Raw genomic sequence first — 20,468 nt, forward strand, 5'->3', positions numbered from 1 at the left:
TTTGTGAGGGGTTTAGGCATTGGTAACTGTGCAAGGTACATTATAGGAGATCTTTGGATGGGAGCTAGACAACTTCTAGAGACTCCTCCATTACACAGATAAATCAGATCCACCAGAGATTAACCTTACTGTTGCATTCACCCCACCTAATTTATACCTTAACTAATGATGATTATCAATTACATGAGATACCTGAATGAATGATGGCACTTCTCAATTAGAAGTGTGGTTATCCTTGGCATTTGGTGCCTCAGCACACGCTACAAATCCAGGCCCTGCACTTACACACACTCATGATTGAAGGTACTGAATATCCTTTCCGTGCAAGGTTAAAAAAATGGCCTTGAAAATACTTACTGTGAAATCAAAATTATTCTCTCCTGAAGCTAATAATTAGCAGATGAGCTTTAACACGTGTTTGAGGCTTTAAAATGTGCCCCCAGCCTATGGGCATGTAGCTCTGTGCCTTGCAGAAGGGAGAAGACCTCTTTGCAGGGCAGGGGGAGATTTTGGGCATCAGGAAAGCAACAAGCTTTAAAAAGCAGATTCATTAAACTGTAATTTAGGGAAAGAGGGGGAAAGTGGAAAAAGAGATTTACAGATAATCTCATCAGTCATGTGCATTAGCTTCCAGTATGCTGACTCACCTTAGCTGTTTAAACATGTTTCCTTCTACTTTTTCTTTGGGGATTTTTGGTTTTGGTTTTGTTTGTTTGCTTTTGGGATTTTTCTGAAGTTTTGGTTTTGGGTTGGTTTTTTTAGTGGTATAAACTCTTCTCTACTTAATATGGTAAGATGTAGTCAAAGACACTCAGGCCTTCATCCTGAGTTCATTCATTCTTTACTTTTTTTTTCTGCCTCCCTGGATCTGTGGAAATCAGTTTTCCTCTTCAATGTCACCTGTCTGAAGGGCACCCACAGGCAGAAAAGCAAGTTCATGCCATGCACTCCGTCCAGCCTGATCCTCTTGTGTATAAAGACACTTTCAGATAAGCAGGTTTCCAAGCAGAAGAGTTAAATTTAACAGCTGGAGGCTGGCTGTGGGATAGCCCTTGGTTCAAACCAGTTGAATGTCCACATCAAACTGAGAGCAGCCTCATGAACAACTGCTCAGGCGTGACTCACCTTTCTGTGCCTTTTACAACAAAAACCATAACAGTTAATGCTCCCCTGTCTCTTCTTCTGCTCTCTTCCCATGCGCAAATAAATGCAATTCAGTGATTATTTATTACATAACTTACACTCTGTTGCATAAAGTGAGACAGCTGTGGATGTATCAGGGCTGTTTGCTTCCACGGGTGGGATCCTTCCTCTAGGAGCAGGACTGAGTCCTCTTAAGCCAGGGCTGAAGGCAGGGTTGTTATTAGTGGGGACTATCAGATTAGTCTTGCACCATGGACAGATGTTTCCCTCTAGATTTAGCTGAAAGATCAGTTTTCAGCCCACTTTGGTTTGTAGCCTGAAGCCTGGTGGCCACAGTCAGTCCTGTCTCAGTTACCTCTCACCAGCCCCCCACAACAAACCCCAGCTCCCAGAGGCTGCAGTGGCTTCCCAAGTCCCTGCTTTGAGCAATAAAACAACCACATCAGTACTTCTGGAGCATGTGTGTGTGTGTGTGCATGCAGGGGATAGTGCTCTTTTAACTCCTGGCTGGATCTCATTAAGATCAGGCTAAGATTGCAGTACAGAATCTTTAAAACCCAGAGAAAAAGGCTTCTTTCTAAAGCCCAGAGAAAAAACAAAGACACTGTCAACTACTATTAACTAACCTGGGTTGTAGCTGTAGTTTTGTGCACCTAACAGCAAATTATTAAACACACTTTAATATAAATACAAATAGAGAAGCAAATCTTCTGAAGGTCTGTAAAACTCAATCTAAAAATTTTAGGTGCATTTCTATACTTAAATTACAAAGCACTAAACCTAACATTAACCTGTTCTGGGCAATCTTAAAATAGTAGATTGCTGGATCTAAGCTTTTGGGTGTTCTCAGTTAACTGCTCTGAAGAAATATAAAAATGGTTTATTACATCTATAATTACAGCAAAACTTTGCCCTGTACTTTTCTCTCCTGGCTGGAGGAGACAAGTTTGGATCTATTATGTGAAACCAAGCTGAAGGACAGGAATCTCAAAGTGTCTGAGCAATCAAAGGTCTTGAGTAAAACTCCATACAGCCTTATCCAGGACTGTGCAGGTATGTCTCTTGCAAGATCAGCTGTGTGTACAACCACACACATACACATATATATGTATATATATGTATAATTATTTATATATATAATGCATGCTTATACGTATACCCATAATTACATATGCAGAGATAAATAACCCAGAAGAAAAGGAACTTCCAGGGCACATTTAAAAACAGAAGCTCTTGCATAGACACAAAATTGCTTTTCAAAGTATTCACTTTTTTCCATATTTCTACTATACCTTTGTCTATCAAGTTTTATCTTTGTATGAAATTTGAAACTCTGATCTTGATGATACACATGATAAAATACACTGCCAGAGATCATAGAATATTGACAATATTGTCAGCCTTGGCAGAAGATGAGAGTCAGACTCCCCTCCACACAAACATAAGGCTGGGTGAAAAATCAATCTGAGAGATTGACCTGATTTCTGATTTTTTACTTGTTATCAGTCACATTTCCAAGCTGTTCTCTCCAGACCATGAAGGGCCAGAAACTTCTTTTTTATTGCTTAATGAAAGCTGAAAACTTGTAATTTCACATGACTTCAGAAGCAGTGGCTCAAAGAGAAATAACAAATATTGTCACAGTCACAATAAACCATACAATTGGTCACAGTTTCAAGATTTCAAGGGTTGAAGTGCTACCTTCAGAAGCAAGTCATGCAGACAGACTTTTAAGCAAGGCAAGAGATGTAAAAAAAAAACCTGGAAAATAATTTTTTCATTGGAGAAAAGAGAGAATACTGCAATTCTATAACGAACTTCAATACTGCATGGATATTTTATAAACTTTTCTGCAGGGAATGCAGCAATCACAATTTATTTTTAAATTCACCTGCTTTTACCCAATACATGTAGAAATATTTTCAGGTAGGAGATTTCTCTTGGAGGAAGTAATGCATCTGATATCCCATGCTCTCCCATGGAATCAGATGTATTTCCTGGTTCTTGATTGCATTTGCTACTGTATTGCAACATTTTATGATTAAGTCAGTAAACTTTACAATATTCAAACTGCTGTTCTGATTAGAGGGTTTAAATTTTGCAGAGAGTAGGGGGGTTAATTTCAAAAGCACTTGGATTAATTTTTCTTCCACTGTAATATATGACTGATTCAGAAAAGTAACAGCAATACCAGGTATTTAGAACTAAAAAAAATTAAACCACTACTATTTGGCCTCTAGTTTTTTTCCAGCCTACTGATTTCTTGAACTTTTAAAAATTTCCTCTCATAAAGTGGCAATCTGGAAAAAGATTTGCAATATGAAAACAGAAAGTGCCATTCCCATAATTATGCAATGCAGAATTTACAAAAAATGTCAATACTTCTAAAAGATCAGCAGCCACTTCTGTTTACAAAACTGACTTTTAGGGTAAAGACTGCTTCTGAAAAAGTACCATGTTTCCCTCACAGTCTATTTTAATATTGAAGGCAGAATTTACAATATTAAAAGGAAGTGAAACAATAACAAGCTAGGCATGTAAAGACTCCCCTTCCAAACTGCTATCTAGAGAATGAGTCATATGTTCATTTACAGCTAAGCTTGGATTAATCAGTGGATCTGAAAGCAGAAAAATAAAACCACAGCTAATGTTCAAAGATTGACTTCTCATCTCAGAGAAAAGGTAAAAGAATTTCACTATATATCTCTCACTGTTTGCTCTGTTAAGCAAAATGAATTATGATGATGAAATTTTAGAAAACATGAAATACCTAATTACTAAGAAGTTTTTGCTAAAACCTATTTTATGATTATATAAAGGCCCTGTTTCCCAAAGTGCACCAATGACTTTACATTCTTTTACATAGGAAATAATGCATTCAAACACCTGTTCTGCAGACTGCCATTTCAGGGACAACAAAAGACCAAAAACCATTCAATAAAGAATTTCAGACCCATTCAATTCTCCACAGTCTGTGCCAGGTCTGGCCAAAAAAGGCAAGAGGTGTTTGAAACATATTGATCTCAACCCTATGAGAATCATAGAATCATTGAATGGTTTGGGTTGGAAAGGACTTTAAAGATCATCTTGTTTCAACCTCCTGCCATGGGCAGGGCATCTTCCACTGGACCAGGCTGCTCATAGCTGCATCCAGCCTGGCCTTGGACACTTTCAGGGTTGGAGCATCCACAACTTCTCTGGACAGCCTGATCTAGTGTCTCACCACCCTCACAGTCAAGAATTCCTTCCTAATAGAATCTAAAATATTTCCTGTATTTCAGTGAACAGAAATGAAGTTAAACAAAATAAATGCTGAACCCCAAAAATTTCAAACTTGAAAGAAAATACTCAGTTGCTTTTGCCTAGGGATTGGGTAACTCATTTAATTAAAAACTCATAGCATGAGAAGAGCTTGATCTAAATATGATGTTGCATATTTGCACAAGAATTTACTTTTTGTAGTATTAAGATATTTTCCCTTTCTTCATTATCCTTTGACAAAATGACACCAGGCAGCATTTCCCAGGCAGTGCAGGTGAGGTTATTTGCCATTTGCCAAACCCACTTGCACAAACTGCTCCCAGGGTTTCTTGTTTTCACCAGATGGTGTTAGGGTGGGATGGGTGGCGGGCACCAAACCTGACTATTTCTGTACTGATCCTTTCTGAAAGACTTGCTGACAGCAACATGTGAAAAGCAGAGCTGTGAAGTCGTGCCTCCTGTGCGTGAACTGGGTTTTTCACAGCATCAGTCAACTGTCTGGAAAAGATAGCCATCCCCCGTATGCTCCCCGTCTCCTTCCCTGAGCCCCTTCCAAACACTTCAAAACAAGTCCTGACACCAGCCAACATTTTTTTGGAGAATATATTATCACGCCAAGAAATCTCGATTCTTTGGGCTTTGTGTTACATTTCAAAACAATATACAGCAACACTGGTCCTGGGACAGTGAGCAGTGCCTGCATTCTTTCACTTACAACAGACTTGATACACAAAGATTTATCACAGATTTTGTTTCAAGGAGACCCAACAGAAAACACAACTGGCTTGTCAACACAGCAATGGACTTGCTGTGCAATTTTTGGGAGGACTGTAAACAGAAGGTGACATAAGATAGAAACTTGATTTTAACTGAAATTATTCAGGACAAGCAAAAGTAAGCTCTTCATGATGCATCATGCCATCATCCTAGATTAACTTTTAGCTAAAAAGAAGGCTTACTGGTAGTCTGAGTGATTTTGAGCCATTTCATTATGAGAGTCTCCTTAAGTAGAAGGCATTCCTTCATCACACTTTCAGAAGGCAAACTACTGAGTGCCTTTGGGCAAGTCTGAAGAAAGGACACTGTTCAGTCTTGCCAAACAGTTTTCTTGGAGAGCAGATATTCTCAGAAAAATATTTGGTCCAACTATGATCTAACATATTTAAATCTTTAATAGCATACAATGCCTATGTATCTTGATATTTTTCATAATAATGACCTTAAATATCAAGCAGATGCTTATTAATTTCTTTTCTCTCTTTTTTTTTTTTGGTCTTCTCCTCTACACTGCAATTCAGTTCATCTGTTTTCAAGCTACAGTTAGGCTGAAAACACACAAAGAAAAACCTGCATGCACTTGCTCGATACTATTTTGCAGTTAAGGTTAAAAACAATGAGAGGTCTTTCATTGTATGCACAACACCTTCACTTGGACTGAACATGTCAGACTGCCTTCAAGCACTGCCTGTGAATGCCAGGAAAGCTGTAACGTCGAGATTGCAGTTTTTGGGAAAGCTGCAGTACATTTGGCTTATCTGGATATGAACATGTATCAGCCAAAAAGTGTTCTTTAAGTTTTTTGAAAGAAAAAGCTTGCAGAAAGAGGAGGTGAAAGTTAGGTACCCAACCACTTTATTTTTGCATCTAGAAATGACCCAGCATTAAAAAAGATGGATCACTCCCACATTCCACTTCATGGAATAGCACCCACAGACTGCCAGCATTTGCAGGCTTAGGCTTCTTAATCAGAAACTTCCATCTGACTGTGAGAGCCAAATGCTGGTGGTTCAGGAAACGAGTTCCTGGTCTGCCAGTCTAAGGAATGACAAGGTTTAATCATATAATTTTATCTAACATTCAATGTATTCTGTCCACCTCTCCTTAGGAAACAAACTAGTTCCAGTGAGTCTCACAATCTGTTGTTTTAGTGTCAGTCCCACGAATTTCAGTAAAGGAAAGCATGAAATCCTGCCTGCAGGGAGGAATAACCCCAGTCACCATGCCACAATTCAGGCAAATGTCAGCAAAGCAGCCTTGCAAAAATGGCCCGAGCCAGCATCAGACCCTTGCAGTGAAGGTGGCCAGCAGCCTCCCAGGCTGCACAGGGCAGCACTGCCAGCAGGGCAAGGAGCTCATCCTTCCCTTTGCTCAGCATCAGTGACACACTGAGGTCAGGATGCTGTGTCCAGTGCTGGGCTCCTCAGTCCAAGAGAGACAGGGACTTTGTGGAGCAAGTCCAGCAAAAGGCTACAAAGATGATGGACTGGAGCTTCTGTCATACGAGGAGAGACTGAGAGCTGTGCCTGTTCAGCCTGGGGGAAGAGAAGGCTTGGGGGAACAGGTGCCTGTGTGTGAACATCTGATGGAAAAAGGAAAGAAGATGGAGCCAGGCTCCTTTAGGCAGCACCCAGTGACAGGCCAAAAGGCAGTGGGCTTGAATCTGACAGAGGAGAAATTCTATTTAGACATAAGAGACCTTTTCACTGTGCTGGTAATCAAACATTGGAACAGATTGTCTGAAATGGTTATGGAGTCTGTATGCTTGGAAAGATTTAATACCTGAATGGGCATAGTCCTGAGTACTCTGCTCTAGTTAACCATGCTTTGTGCAGGGGGCTTGGACTACACAATCTCAAGAGATCCCTTCCCACCTCAGCTAGTCTCGTTTGCAACTGGTTTTTCCGACAATGCAAATTAGTTTATGATTTGTAGCTGTACTTTACTCAAAAGCCTCTAATTTTCTAAGTAAAACAGTGTGATACTTTAGGACTAAAGCAGAAATGCATTAAATGCAAACTCAAACTGTAAAGTACCCTATGGTGTGCTTACGGCTGCATAGTTTCCCCAAGTCCTTATTCTTTGCATATCATCCTCCAGCTTCATCATCGAGGGCATGTAGTCATCCAATATACAACATCTTGTCCTCAACCTAAGATCTGAAGCTGCATAGAAATGTCTTCAAATAAAATTCAGAAGGAGAACTTACAAACCCTATGAGACCCATGGGAGGCTTAGGACGAGACCCGAGACAAAGCAGGCCAAGAGTCAGCGCGCAGATGTGGAAGACAGTGAGTGGAACTACAACCCAGTCTCTGCAAAAGCTGTGCATACAAATTTGTTTCAGTCCTTGTTTCAGTCCTTATCACACAAATGTTACAGTTAAGTGCTTCTTCTTGTGCTTGTTATGTAGCTCCTTACTTTTCTGCAGCACTATTTCAGCGCATCACTCCATGACCACCGAGTTTTGAAACATCTGCAGTTGTGAATATCAATGAAATCCCACCTTGGCCAGTGCATTGAAACATCTCTTCTACAGCAGAATTGTGCTTTGACTTAAATTCTGAGTGAATGCTCAATAAATATTTTTTTTTCATCCATGCCTTATTAATGTTCTGGAAAAAGCATCTTTCATGTCCAAATCCTTTTTTCTAATTCACTTTCTTTCAAATGCAAGCAAATAATTTTGCATGTTTAATATAAACTCTCAAAAATGCAGATCTTTACAATAGCACTAAAAGCGACTTCAGATTAAGTCCTTTCCAAACTGAACTCCCATTTAGAAATTTGTCTTTATATTAAATGATACTTAAACAGTAAATTGACTAAATTCCTACTGATTCAGTATTCAACTATCAGCTGAAAAACTAACTTTAAAAAACTAATGTTAGTCCTGGTATTTGTGGTTAAAATAAAAACTTTTACTCTACAAATGTAATGAATGTGGCTAAACAGCTGCTACAGCCACTGCTGGAGGAAAAATAAGCAATTTAATAAGGAGAAAAATGATAATTATCCAGCATCCTGATTCATTTTAAGATATGACATCTTCAAGCAACAGAACACCCATACTTCCTTTAATTGATAACTGAAAACGTTTCCTTGGGCTAACTAAATATCTAGTTGACTGAATTTTCATTAAAAAAAAATGGTGATATGATCCCCTGGGGAGAATGTTCTTCAATTATAAACAGCCATGTTTCATTTTATGTTCTTCTCTCATAACTTCTTGAGAAGCCCACATTAGGCTCATGCCATAAATCTCTTCAGAAGCAGGCAGTATTTAGTATCATTCCTACTTTTTCCATCAAGAATAAATAAGAAGCCATTCTCCACATCTGGACAGCATCACATGCTATGTATTACCAACACTACTAAAGCTCAAATCTACCCTTAACAATTTTCCTTTATAAAGGGCATCAGCCACATTTCATACTTCACAGTGAACGTATTTTTTCTGCACCTTCTAAAAACCTGGTAGAGGAAATGCTCTCAGGAGATGACCTCCCATTTTGCCATTGGCATAGGAAAGAGAAAGCAGGGCCAAAAGGAGATTTCTGGCAAATTATGGTAATTGTTTTTGTTCCTGTCTCATTCCTCAAGGGTTTTTTTCTGGGTGTAGAAGGAAGGTAGAAGGAATTAAGCCGAATGATCTCTCTCTGCCTCATTTTACCTGTGTGCTGTTCTGTCAGTTCTTCCTACTGATGCCTCCCTTCTTAAATTCTTTTTTAGTTGTGCAGCTCTCTTAGTGACAGCATTTGGTGTCAGCTCTATAAGTGCAGATCCTGCTGATCTATTTATCCATATGCTGTCAACACTGAAATTTATCCTTCACTCTCTGACCACATCATGCATTTTCTGCCTGCCACCTGCTCCTCTTCCACTCCTATTGCCCAGTGATTTTCTTCTGCACTCCAAATGTTGCTGTGTGGGCCATGATCTTTATATACCTCTGACAGCTCTGCCCTTATAGGCTCAGCACCTCAGCCTACCTCTGCCTTTCCCACAGGGAGATGCCCTTCTGACCTAGGCAAAACGTGCCTAGAAGAGATGTTTCAACTTGAACACACTAATTTTATCCTGGCTTGCTTGCCCCCCCATGTTAGAAACTCATGGTCTGAATGGAGAGAGCACCTACTGCTGCCCAGGGCTTTTTTTAGCATTAGCCATCACTCCTGTTGATCAATACCATTTAATAATAGCCAGGAGATGGTAACTGCAATTTCTCTGGCTGCTGCTTCTGAATAGGTCTCTGGGTGGAGCAACTCCATGCTCAGGGTACAACTCTTCTTTCCCAGTTCTCTTTCACCTGATTCCCCTCAAGCTGCAGACCCACTTCAGCGGCCATCTACTGATTTGTCAGTCACTGAGGCTGAGAGCCCCTGGACTGGTGCTGCAAACACCTTTGCAGCTGCACCTGCTGTGCAGCAGGTAACCCTACTATAGAAGGAAAGCACAGCTGACACCTACGTGGCATTTCTGCACTGTGGGGAGAACTGGAAGCAGAGCAGAAAGAGGCAATATGGACCAGTTCAGAAGAGGGACAAGAAATGGAAAGGTGAAGAAAGCAAAGCAGGAGGAAAATTTATCATGTTATCTATCATAACAAAAATTTTGCTGATTTGTTCTAGAAACCTTTGAACAATGGACTTTGGGAGAAAAGCCAAGCATTAAATTAGTACTATTCTTTGTGTTGATCTAGGACTCAGATGAACTGTACCGTGGCTCAGTTTATAACATAGGGCAGAAACATGGTATAAAATGCACCTGGGCCACACTTATCCTGTGTTCAGTTTTGGTCCCCTTTACTACAAGAAAGACATGGATGGGTGGAGCTTGTCCGGAGGAGAACAACGGAGCTGGTGAGGGGGCTGGAGTGCAAGCTTTACGTGGAGCAGCTGCGTGAGCTGGGGGTGTTTAGCCTGGAGAAAGAAGGCTCAGGGGGGACCTTATCTCTCTCTAAAACCACCTGAATGGAGGCTGTAGCCAGGTGGGGGTCAGTCTCTTCCAAATAACTAGCGATGGGACAAGAGGAAACAGTCTCAAGTGTCAACAGGGGAGCTTTAGACTGGATATTAGGAAAAGTTTCTTCACAGAAAGGGCTCTCAAGCATTGGAACAGGCTTTACAGGGCAGTGGTGGAGTGACCAGGTGTTTGAAGATGTGTGGATGTGGGACTTAGGGACATGGTTTAGTGGTGGACTGGGCAGCGCTGAGTTAAGGGTAGAACTTGACAAAAAAATTTTTTTCCAACCTAAACAATCCTATGATTCTATAATTATTCCCCATCTGATGACCAACCTGAGGGGCCCATGGAGTGTCCTGTGATGCTCTGCTACTTGGGCTTTCTCCATATGTAAACTGAAGTTTTTGAGACTACTGGAAGAAGGAAATGAGAGCCTTCCACCACTGAGGAGCTGAGAAGTAGCTATACCCAAGTGCTGAAAGCAGCACCAGATCCCACAGTATAGATGCAGTATGGATACCACCAACATTATTAGTGAGCAGAGAGGGCCATATCAATGGATCACACAGCAGTAAAATAAGCCAAACAGTGATTTACAGACAACCCCTGTTTACTTCAAGCTGCTTGTGGAATTTTCAAATGTGCTTTTTGGCATGGGCTTGATTTTAAAAACTCAGCTGAAATAAACCCAGTAATATTTGCAAATCATATATGCAAACCATAAACCCATTTAAAAATCTAACAGTAGTCTTTGTTCTTCCCATACTCTTTGATATTCAGATGCTTTAATCTCTGCTATGAAGCCTCCTAGGACATGCCCCTACAGATTTACTTCCAATACCATGAACAGTTATTTACTGACCATTTCCAGGCCACTATTCAATCCCCTTAGGAAAGATTTCATTTAGCCAACAGCAGCATTCCACAGAGCAGAACAGCCAAGAGGTCAGTGGCTACCTTCCTTTCTTCCACAACAGACAGCAAGAGACATTTCTGGTGTGTAGCTCATCTCATTCCATCTGGAGGTAGACATTTAAACTAGGCAAGATGCAGGTCACATCATTGGGTCTACAGTTAGGAGAGAAGAGCTCAAACTTATTCTTTATCAAATCCAAGCTCCAATATCCTTCCCTGTGCCTTGGCCAAGTAGTCCCTGGGGGTAAGAGCTTCAGAAACCATTTACTAGAAAATACAGGGCGTGCAGGAAGAATTTAGGCTGTCTCAGTCTGGGCTTTTCAAGGGTAACGCATCACTAACCACGTAACACAAAACTGTAAAAAAACCCAATCTCTTCATCAAGTTTTTGTCAGAAATGTAGTGTCACTGTTGCAACCATTACAGTCACCTTTGCTTGTAATAGAAAAAAGAAGTTATTTTTACAAGATCCTGGAATTACCAAATACCCTCCAGTCATCCATTTTGCGTCAACCAACCACATAGACACTGATTAAGGAAAAAAAAAGGGACAAACTTATGTCTCTGGAACACATGAGCAGATCCTTTAAAACACTTATAATGTGCTTCATTTGACAGAGGCACTGCTGCCACTCAGGCCTGCTTGTTTGGCTACCCTGGCCCATGGCTGCTCATACCTAGAACCCCATGGAGTATTCAGAAAATCTGCTGCTGGCACAGGGGAGCATGGAACTGCCTGCCCTCACCCTCCCTGCTCTAACAGGATCTATCACAGTCAGATCATGCTGAATATATCTTCTCCAAAGGTTTTTCTGAGTGTGGGAAAGGAAGCTTTTAGTTCTGGACATTGCCATTAATTCATATGCAGAAGGTAACTATTTTTGTTATTAATCTTTTGCACCTGTGCCCAGCACGTTGGATGGGTGAATTTTAAATGAATTACATTTTGCATACTCACTCCTTTTGTGATTTTATTATGCAAATACTGCTCATCTTTTCACCTCTGAAACCATTCACATGCCATGATTTCAAAGTCAGACTAATTTATAAATACGCTGAGAAAGGCAGATCTTTTTTAAGGACTCAATACAATAAGAACTGATTTCTGTTACCTTGTAATCTGGAGAGTAAATGGGAGAGCCCATTGTTTTCGTGTGGTTTTCATGTGGTTTTTCTCTTCCAGAAAATAGAAGTTTAATTGTAATTTTTATCTATGGTTATATTCTATTCTCCCCAGATTTTTGCAGGTCATCTTAAATCCTGGCTGTTCAACTGGCTGTGGGTATTTTATGATTTTCTGAGATGCACACTGCAATTCTGAAAGCAAAAACCACAATCATTTCTTGAGGTGGTTGGAGATGGATGAATTCCCAAGGTAAGGGGGGGCCAGGCGGGGGAGCAGGAGAGGAGGACAATGCAGAGGACAGCAAGAGGGAGAGCTGGCAGCTTTCTGAACATTTGGATTGCTCTCCAGAGGTTGCCCTGGAAATCAGCAGAGTTTGCAGCAGGATGTATTGAAAAGATATTGAGCACATAATCCTCAGCTCCTTCATAAATGCTGATCCACAGCTGGGCCACATCAGCTGCTGCAGAGCAGGAGCAGTAGGAACAGATGTCACCAGTACAGAAATATGTTGGCTTGGTTAAGAGGCAGACATAGACTGGTCCCACACGTCACGCTCATTTCTGACTCCCTGTGAGGTTTGAGTGCAGAGGGACTCCCTTCAGCACTCATTTTATCTATGGGTTCAAACAGCAGAACCAGGTTTCTCAACATCTGGGAGCCTATTGCCCAACTGCAGGCATTTATTAAAGGCTTTTGATATATGCATACTGCTTATTTATCACTCAAAGCAAGGGTCAGTCATTCTTGGATAGAAAATTATGAATATTGCTCAAAGCTTTCTTGACCTTAGTCTCAAGATTACATTAGTCAGCTGTCTTGGTCGACTGAACACAGTTCTGCTCTAGTGGAATTGGTCCAGTTCCAACTCTAGAAACTCTTGGAGGATGTTTAACTATTTTATTGGTTTAATGTACTTTTTGAGCCTCTCTTCTCAGCCTAACTTGGAGAGTCAATAGTCAAAATTTCTGGTTAGAAGTACTTTCTTCGTTATTGTCTTCAGTTAATACTTTAGCTTATTTTCTCTAATGAGTGCCCTGTCACTTCTGTATTATTGGTGCATCCAAACCAACCAGTAACTACCAATCCCAAAGAAACCCACTCTAATGATGAATCCAATAGATCAGATAGATACAGAAATAATTCAAAGGAATCATTAGCAATCTTAGCTTGTACAGAAAAAACTTTAAAAAGAAACAATAATAAGAAAGTGTATTTGATCTGTTCACATTTAGCATCAATTACAGAAATAACGTAAAGTTGACAGATTTCAAATTTTAATTACCCTTAAATTTGCATAGTGGTTTACTAAACGCCTCTTTGTTTAAGTCTGTTTAATATAGTATTTAATTAAATCTCATTCTAGGTCAAAGTAATTTAATTAAAAAAACTTATTGCCTGTAGCTCCTTCATAAATAGCATTGAGCACACCTTGTGCTTAGAAGCTCATATGATCATGAACAAAGTTGCTTCTTTGCTCAGGAACAAGCTGATTACTTATAAACTTCAATTACTGGAAATGGGGAAACAGGGAAATGCTTTGCCACTGGTAAATCTTGATGCAAAATACAGCTGTCCCATAGGATAGCTCTTCTCTACAGAGTGGCTGTTGTGGTTTAAGTGGGATACCACACGAAAGCCCAGCACACATATCCTTCTCTGAGAAGGAGTGAAGGGATACAGTATTTTAAATTATACTCCAAAGGATTTTACTATAAAACACTGAAAAAATCCCAAACACATACACCCCTCTTCTCCAGGGTGCACCTAACATGAAGCTTGTAGCATTACGATGTCTTTAGATAACTGTACCTGGATCAAAGGATGTAAAATCTGATGAACAACAATCCGGTCATCATTTAACAGTTCAAACAGTGCTCTGCCAAGGACCTGGGCAATCTTGTGCAGATTAAAAACATATTTAAATCTTGGCAGTATTTCCCTCTTAGCCTTACAATATTTTTCATTTCCAAATGGAGATTTGTCCAAGCTTATGGCTATCTTGAGAAACAGGGTCCATCAACTGTGTGTCGTAGCACTTCACATATTCTCCTGGTCCTGCTTTCCCTCCATTCAAAATGCTGCCATGGAGACTAATTTCTGTTTCCTTGCTTTGATAATAATGGATTCAGATTTGCAACAGCAGACTCAGAAATGTCTGAAGACTCTCATGGTCCCTCTGAGTGGAACCTATCTTTACCCATAATTTCTTATTTGTTACCAAGCTATTGATCCTAACTCTGATAGAGATACCTGCCTCTGTTACCCAGTTAAAGAAATCTCAATCAGACAATCAGACTTTCTCCCAAGAGGCTCCTGCTTCTGGGCAAAGTTTGTTCGTAACACCTGTGAGGCCACAACTTACTGTCTTCTTGAAAAATCTTGGAAGAAATCTAGAGATTTCCCTTTAGCATGATGTCTACAAAAAACCTGACAGATTTGTTGGGATCATGACTTACTTTAAGAGAGAGCTACTGTCTTTTTCTTCTCCCATATCTATTTGTTGCATTTATCTGCTGATTTCTGACATAGTCAGCATGTAATCTTTTGCAGTCTTTGCAGTACATACCCATAAAGCACTGAGTGCAGCGGGGAGGGCCCACAAGGAAGGCTTCTAAAATGCTGTCATAATATAAATAAGCACAAAGAAATAACAACAGCATGTGAAAAGGATTCATTTTACCCTCTGCTTTCATCAGTGAGAAAAAGAGGACTCTAATATCCAGACAAAATAACCACTGCATATTGCACATGTATCAGTTAATGTGCAAAGGCTTTCACAGGATGCCTGATTACCTTCCCTTACAGGGAATCAGCTGCATTATCTGCAGAGGAGTTTCACACCTCATGATGACACCATCAGAGACAGTCCAAGCTGAAGCACAGTTAGGTACCTTCACATCTGATTTGCTGCATTCTCAGCTCCTTCACTTTAGCTCTCTCCACTGGGGGTGGGGACACGGGCGTTCCAAAAGGTCACTCAGCTCCACATCTGGATTCATGCTCTTCAGTTCAAGATTGTTTGGACACATAAATCAAGGATATTTTCATGAGTGGCATGCACTGTCACCCAAACCATCTCTCTTCTCTATTTATCCTATTCTAAAACTACCTAAAATACATGAAAGAAGGGAAAATCAGCAGAGTAGGAAGTTTTGAAGAAGCATGGTTGCTGCTTGATTTTCAGAGGTATGAAGCCTCCAGAAGCTCTTTGCATGCCTCGACCCTCTCAAAATAAACCTTGAAGTATTTAACACTGATCTTTTGACACCTGTGGGTGCCTTGGGAAAACCAGGCTACCCCAGGAAATGTGTACAAAAGCAGTCACTATCTTTTGTAGGCTATGTGACCATGTGCAGCTGCTTATTTAAAGCAAGCTTTGAACTGTGAATGAGATGCAGAGATAGAAAACCTTGCAATACTGTGGCAAATTATGTAAATAAAACACACAAGGAAGCACCCTCAAAGAGTGATCTTGTGTTCTCTCTAACTTTCCATGGGTGTGGATTCTCACTAAACAAACATCATTCATCTTGTGCTGTTATTTGGAGAGAGAACCCAGTGGGAACTCTGCTTCTCTGAACCAAATCCTAGATCTTTTTAGCTTAAAACTTCCATCACCCACATCCCTGGACATTCCTACTTTCACCTGCAAAAATTAACCCTTATTTCTGCTGCATCTTTCCAGATCCCAAGGCAATTGGTTACTAGGCAACCACTCCTTATGTTCCCTGGGCTTGCTTTTAATTGAAGCCTGTGCTAAATAACATCACAAAAGAAGAAAGGCACTTTTTAACAGTGAATAGCCATTACTAAAGTCATGGGGGAGAGCTCTGGTATGAGGGGGATGGGTCCAGGAAAGCAGCCCCCTCCCTAAATATACAAAGAATGAACTTTGGCCTATTTGTCTTCCAAGCACAAAAAGAGGCCCACATGAAGGTGAGGTCTGTGATGTCTGGTGACCTGTCCCAGGGTTATCTCATCACTCCTTCTGCCCACTTGCCCATTTCTCATCCACACCACCTGACAGAGCTATGTGTGGATGGAGGGAACCACTGAACTGCCCGTCCTTCCTCTGGGAAGAGACCCACACCTGTTCCACCATAGACAGAACCTGCAGCTGATCCACCCTGTCTGCCTCTGGAACAACAGGGTACTGTGGACCCTAGGGAAGCAAACTGAACTGACAGTGCTGCTGGTTACAGGGGTAAGCAACTCCACCACTGGAGTCTGGATCAGTTTGACAGCAAGTATTTTGGCACAGATTTTCAAAGAAGGCCAACTCCAGCATGCACCATTCCCACACAAATACGCTGCACATGCAGCAGGGTGGTCTGGAAAGAGAGCTGGAATTTTTGCAGCTATTCCTGCAAGCTCAAATACAAAAGGTGCTATCTTTCAAAAAGGACAGGTCTTTCTGCTTTTGGCAGTACTGTCTCTCAGAGGAAGCTGGGAACATGGACCAGAAACCCCAAATGGAACATGAACAAGCCTTTGTGCATGCAGGAGGTGAGAACACACTTGCATGATGCAAAGCTTGCTAATGATGAATGTTTCAATACACAATCCCCTAATGCTTTAGTAGCCATTAGTCTTTACAGTGGCTATTTTCTGCCTGGATCAACTCATTAAATTAGTTCTCCACATTGCTGTATGAGTTGCAAAAGAGGAGTTAGAAACCTGCCAGAAGCTTGGATGGACAAGCTGCAGCAGTGTCCACCAGATGACATTAAACTGCTACAGAAACATCTCAAAAATGGAACCAATCTACTAAATATTCCCATTGTTATGTTAGATGGAAAGTTGTGATGGGGATTTGCTGCCACCATAAACATGTCTACAGCAGAAGGGGCACAGCACTTGAAAGCAGATGCTGACTAGACCTGCTCCAAGCCTGGCTTCACAGATGAATTTATGTAACATTCACAGCAAAGAAAACAAAAAATAAACCTATTACTTTCCTATTTAATGCATGGAGAACTAATTATGCAATTGACTTTTAGGAAGAGTGTTTAACCAGAGAAACGACTGACCTAAGTAATGGGCAAAGGAGTAGTGGTACCAAACACTTTCATAAATTGAGAGCTGTGGAGCAAGCTCTCCTCTTCTAAAGAGGCTCTCCCTGGCTTCTCCATAAACTCTTCACTCCCTGGAAGCCAAATTCTTGTCCAAGCAACTTCAGCCAGGTTGAAGAGATAGATCTCACAGGCTGGCTTCATCGCACAAAACTGAAAACATTTAAATAAATTACTTCATAAATTTAGAACCTGATTACTTTATATGTACTGGAGGAATAATAATGCCTCAAATGTGAACTGCCCTCAGGAAGCCCATCTGAATCAGTGGATTAAAAGACATTTATTGACTCCCAACTCCAGATGTAAACTGCAAGTCTGGTGGGAGATGCCCAGACTGTACTATGCCACAGCTGTGCACTTCCAGCACCAAGAAAACAGTTCTCCATTGAGCCTCATTTGCTCCTCTGTTCCAAGAGAGATTTTCCTAAGTGATAAGAATGAAATACTTCACTCAAGATCTTCAAGAACTCAGAACTGGTTTGTGATACCTGAAATAGCACTACTTTTACAGTTCCTTTATACCTCATCCTGACTCGTGACACATATCTTCACGATATCCCCTGACAGACAGCTGATAAGACTTGGTCCAGAAGCTCCCAATGACTAATTGGTAAGACTATATCTTAAAGAGAATGACTTCTTCTAATTTAATTATGTGTTTGACATTTTTATATATGTTTTGTGAGAGGATAAATACATTTTCACCAGGTTTCCACTGATGCCATATGGTGGCTCACAAAAACCGGAACAAAAATAGGTGTAATGAGACTCATAAAATAAAATAACTAACAAACTAAATAAACAAACATAATAAACATATAACAACAACAATAAAATAATAATAATAGTAGTAGTAGTAGTAGTAGTAGTAATGGAACACCTGCTATTAAATTTTGTAATTTGCTAGATGATGTTCAGGAGGCAAAGGTACCACGTTCCTTTCTCCTCTGGTATTTCTAGATGGCCAGAAATGCCTCTGCCCTTGTCAAAGGAACCAGTGGACTTGTGAAGAGAAACAGTCCCAGGAACATTTCAAATATGAATAAATGGTAGAACAGAAACACCTTTCACAAAAACAGATACAAGCCAAACATCCTTAAAAGTGGGAAAAAATATGGGAGATGCTGGCTGATGGACATGGTAATCCAGACTTAGAATCAGGTATTAGTATTAAAGATCAGGATCAGTTTTAAAATTCACAGAGGGATCATCAGGCTTAGTGCAGCAGCAATTGTTGCCTGAAGAGGTCCATCGGGGTTGCTTCACACTCACCAAATATGCAGCCACCTCACTGCCCCACTGAGTACATTTGGAGGGCCAGGAAGAGGGAGAAACTCTAAAATAGGGCATCAACCTCTGCCTTAGTTCCCCTTCCACAGTTCAGCTTGGCAGTGTGACTGAGTGTCCTCTGGAAACTAAAGGGCTGACGCTGGAGACTTCTGCAACTGCAGCAGTCCCTAAAAAATGTAACACAATCCCTACCATCATCTTGTGACACATGCAAACAACAAGACAGCACAGTATATCTTCCATCAGGGTTATCTGAGTATTTACTGGTAGTAGCACGAAGGATGCTGTTGTGTGACTCCAGTTAGAATATGGACACAACAGCTTATTTTTGTCTGCACAGGGACCACTCTCACTTGAGCTGCACTAAAGAGCATCTTGCAGTGAAAATCTGTCTAGAGCACTAGAGAAAAGCCCAGCTGGTATTTCTGTGGGACACATCCACTGCTTTGTTATTGCTAGAGCTATGGCTCAGGAAGATGATGTGGTTTAATTACAGCTGCTGTCAGAACCTGCCTTCCTCTGCCCCTCTTTTCACATGTGAGCGCTGCTGCTTCTCTGACCTGGCTGCAGGACAAGCACAACGACAGCGACTCAGCTGCTTTGGAATGGCTAGATTAAGAGCAGGATGATTATATTTTATTTTTGTTTTAATGGTGAGATTACCCAAGAAAATGGGCCAAAATGGATCTGCAGATCAAAGGAAAGGACTCTGCTGCCACTTATTTCAAGGTAGGCTATTTGAACCTAACCCTGCTGTTATCTTCAGGATAGTAAAATCTGGTATGAGCACTTAGCCTTTCTTCACGTCTTTACACTTCCACTTCCCTCTGGTTCTAACAGATTTGTCAGTAACAACAAGTATTGCATCTCTAACCTCTGGCCATTTCCTAAAGCCTACTGCCTCCACCTAAACCCATCACCCTGCAAGATTCCTCTGTAGGATTCCTGGTTTAGACATTAATGTCTAAAATAATGTCTCCAATAGAAGCAGCAGATGCACAAGGCAGAAATAAAGACATACAGAGCAGGAAAGAGGGAGGACAGCCCTGATTAAGTTTTGCTGTGTTACAGCTTGTTCTTCCAGGAAGGCTTGCTGTCAGCTGTTCCCTAGCACTGTGCATGTGTCTCTTCTGGCTGGAAAACACAGTGTTGTGTGTCAGATGCAGCACAGTTTCTCCTGTCTGTGGCTCACTAATTGCAGACCCACTTCAGGGTCATTCAGCCTCTCTGCCCAACAAGATACTGCATTTCACTTTAATAAAAAAAACCTTCCTAGGCCAGACCCTACAATGAGAGACATGATATACTAATTAAGTTACATCAGCTGTATTTCTTCTTACATCCCATATAAAAGAATGGTGCACATCTCCAAAAAGAAGATGCTTGGTGCTATTTCTCCAAAAGCTCTAATGATACAGACCAAAGTGTAACTAACCAGTGGGGGAAAAGCAAGGGCCCCCCACCTCTTCTGGCCATATGCCCTTAATAGTCCTCTCACAAGGAAAGCACTGTTAGGCTGGAAAATAGGAAATAAAGCATCTTGATTCAGTCTGGTCATAAATGGGAAGAAAATCAGGAATAGATAAATCAGACATTTTCAAAATGGGGGAGAAAAGACAATTTTTGTACTTATTTACAACATGTTCAAAAATCCAGAGGGAACCTGTATAGCTCTTTCTTTAAATTTCCCAAGCTGAAAAGATGTTTATAAGATTTCACTGCCTTGACTATATTTACCTTATTTTATGTTACCACAAAGAGGACTTTGGGCTGATAAAATATCTTTCCAAAGAGCACATTAGTCTCCTTTTGGAATGATGAGTTACCATTACAACTGACAGGTATTTTCTATAATTTCCCATGGGAAAATATCCCCTGACTTCTCTAAAAGCTTTTCAAACCCCACTGCTGCTGCC

General features: G+C 40.8%; 1 protein-coding gene across 4 annotated transcripts in view; it reads right to left on the reverse strand.

The window, feature by feature from the left end:
• SAMD12 (sterile alpha motif domain containing 12) overlaps nt 1-20,468 on the reverse strand; it is a 184,396-nt gene that overhangs the window by 36,152 nt on the left and 127,776 nt on the right. Inside the window, exon 5 of one of the 4 annotated variants that reach the window (XM_059865702.1) lies at nt 15,053-15,189. The exons of the other annotated variants lie outside the window; for them this stretch is intronic. Within the exon in view, the coding sequence (XP_059721685.1) occupies nt 15,161-15,189 (29 nt within the window). The 3' untranslated portion in view covers nt 15,053-15,160. Of the gene's footprint in view, nt 1-15,052; nt 15,190-20,468 lie in introns of those variants that run through there. 4 annotated transcript variants of the gene reach the window in all.

Source organism: Haemorhous mexicanus, chromosome 1 (genome assembly GCF_027477595.1).
Source record: "Haemorhous mexicanus isolate bHaeMex1 chromosome 1, bHaeMex1.pri, whole genome shotgun sequence".
Lineage (NCBI taxonomy): Eukaryota > Metazoa > Chordata > Aves > Passeriformes > Fringillidae > Haemorhous > Haemorhous mexicanus.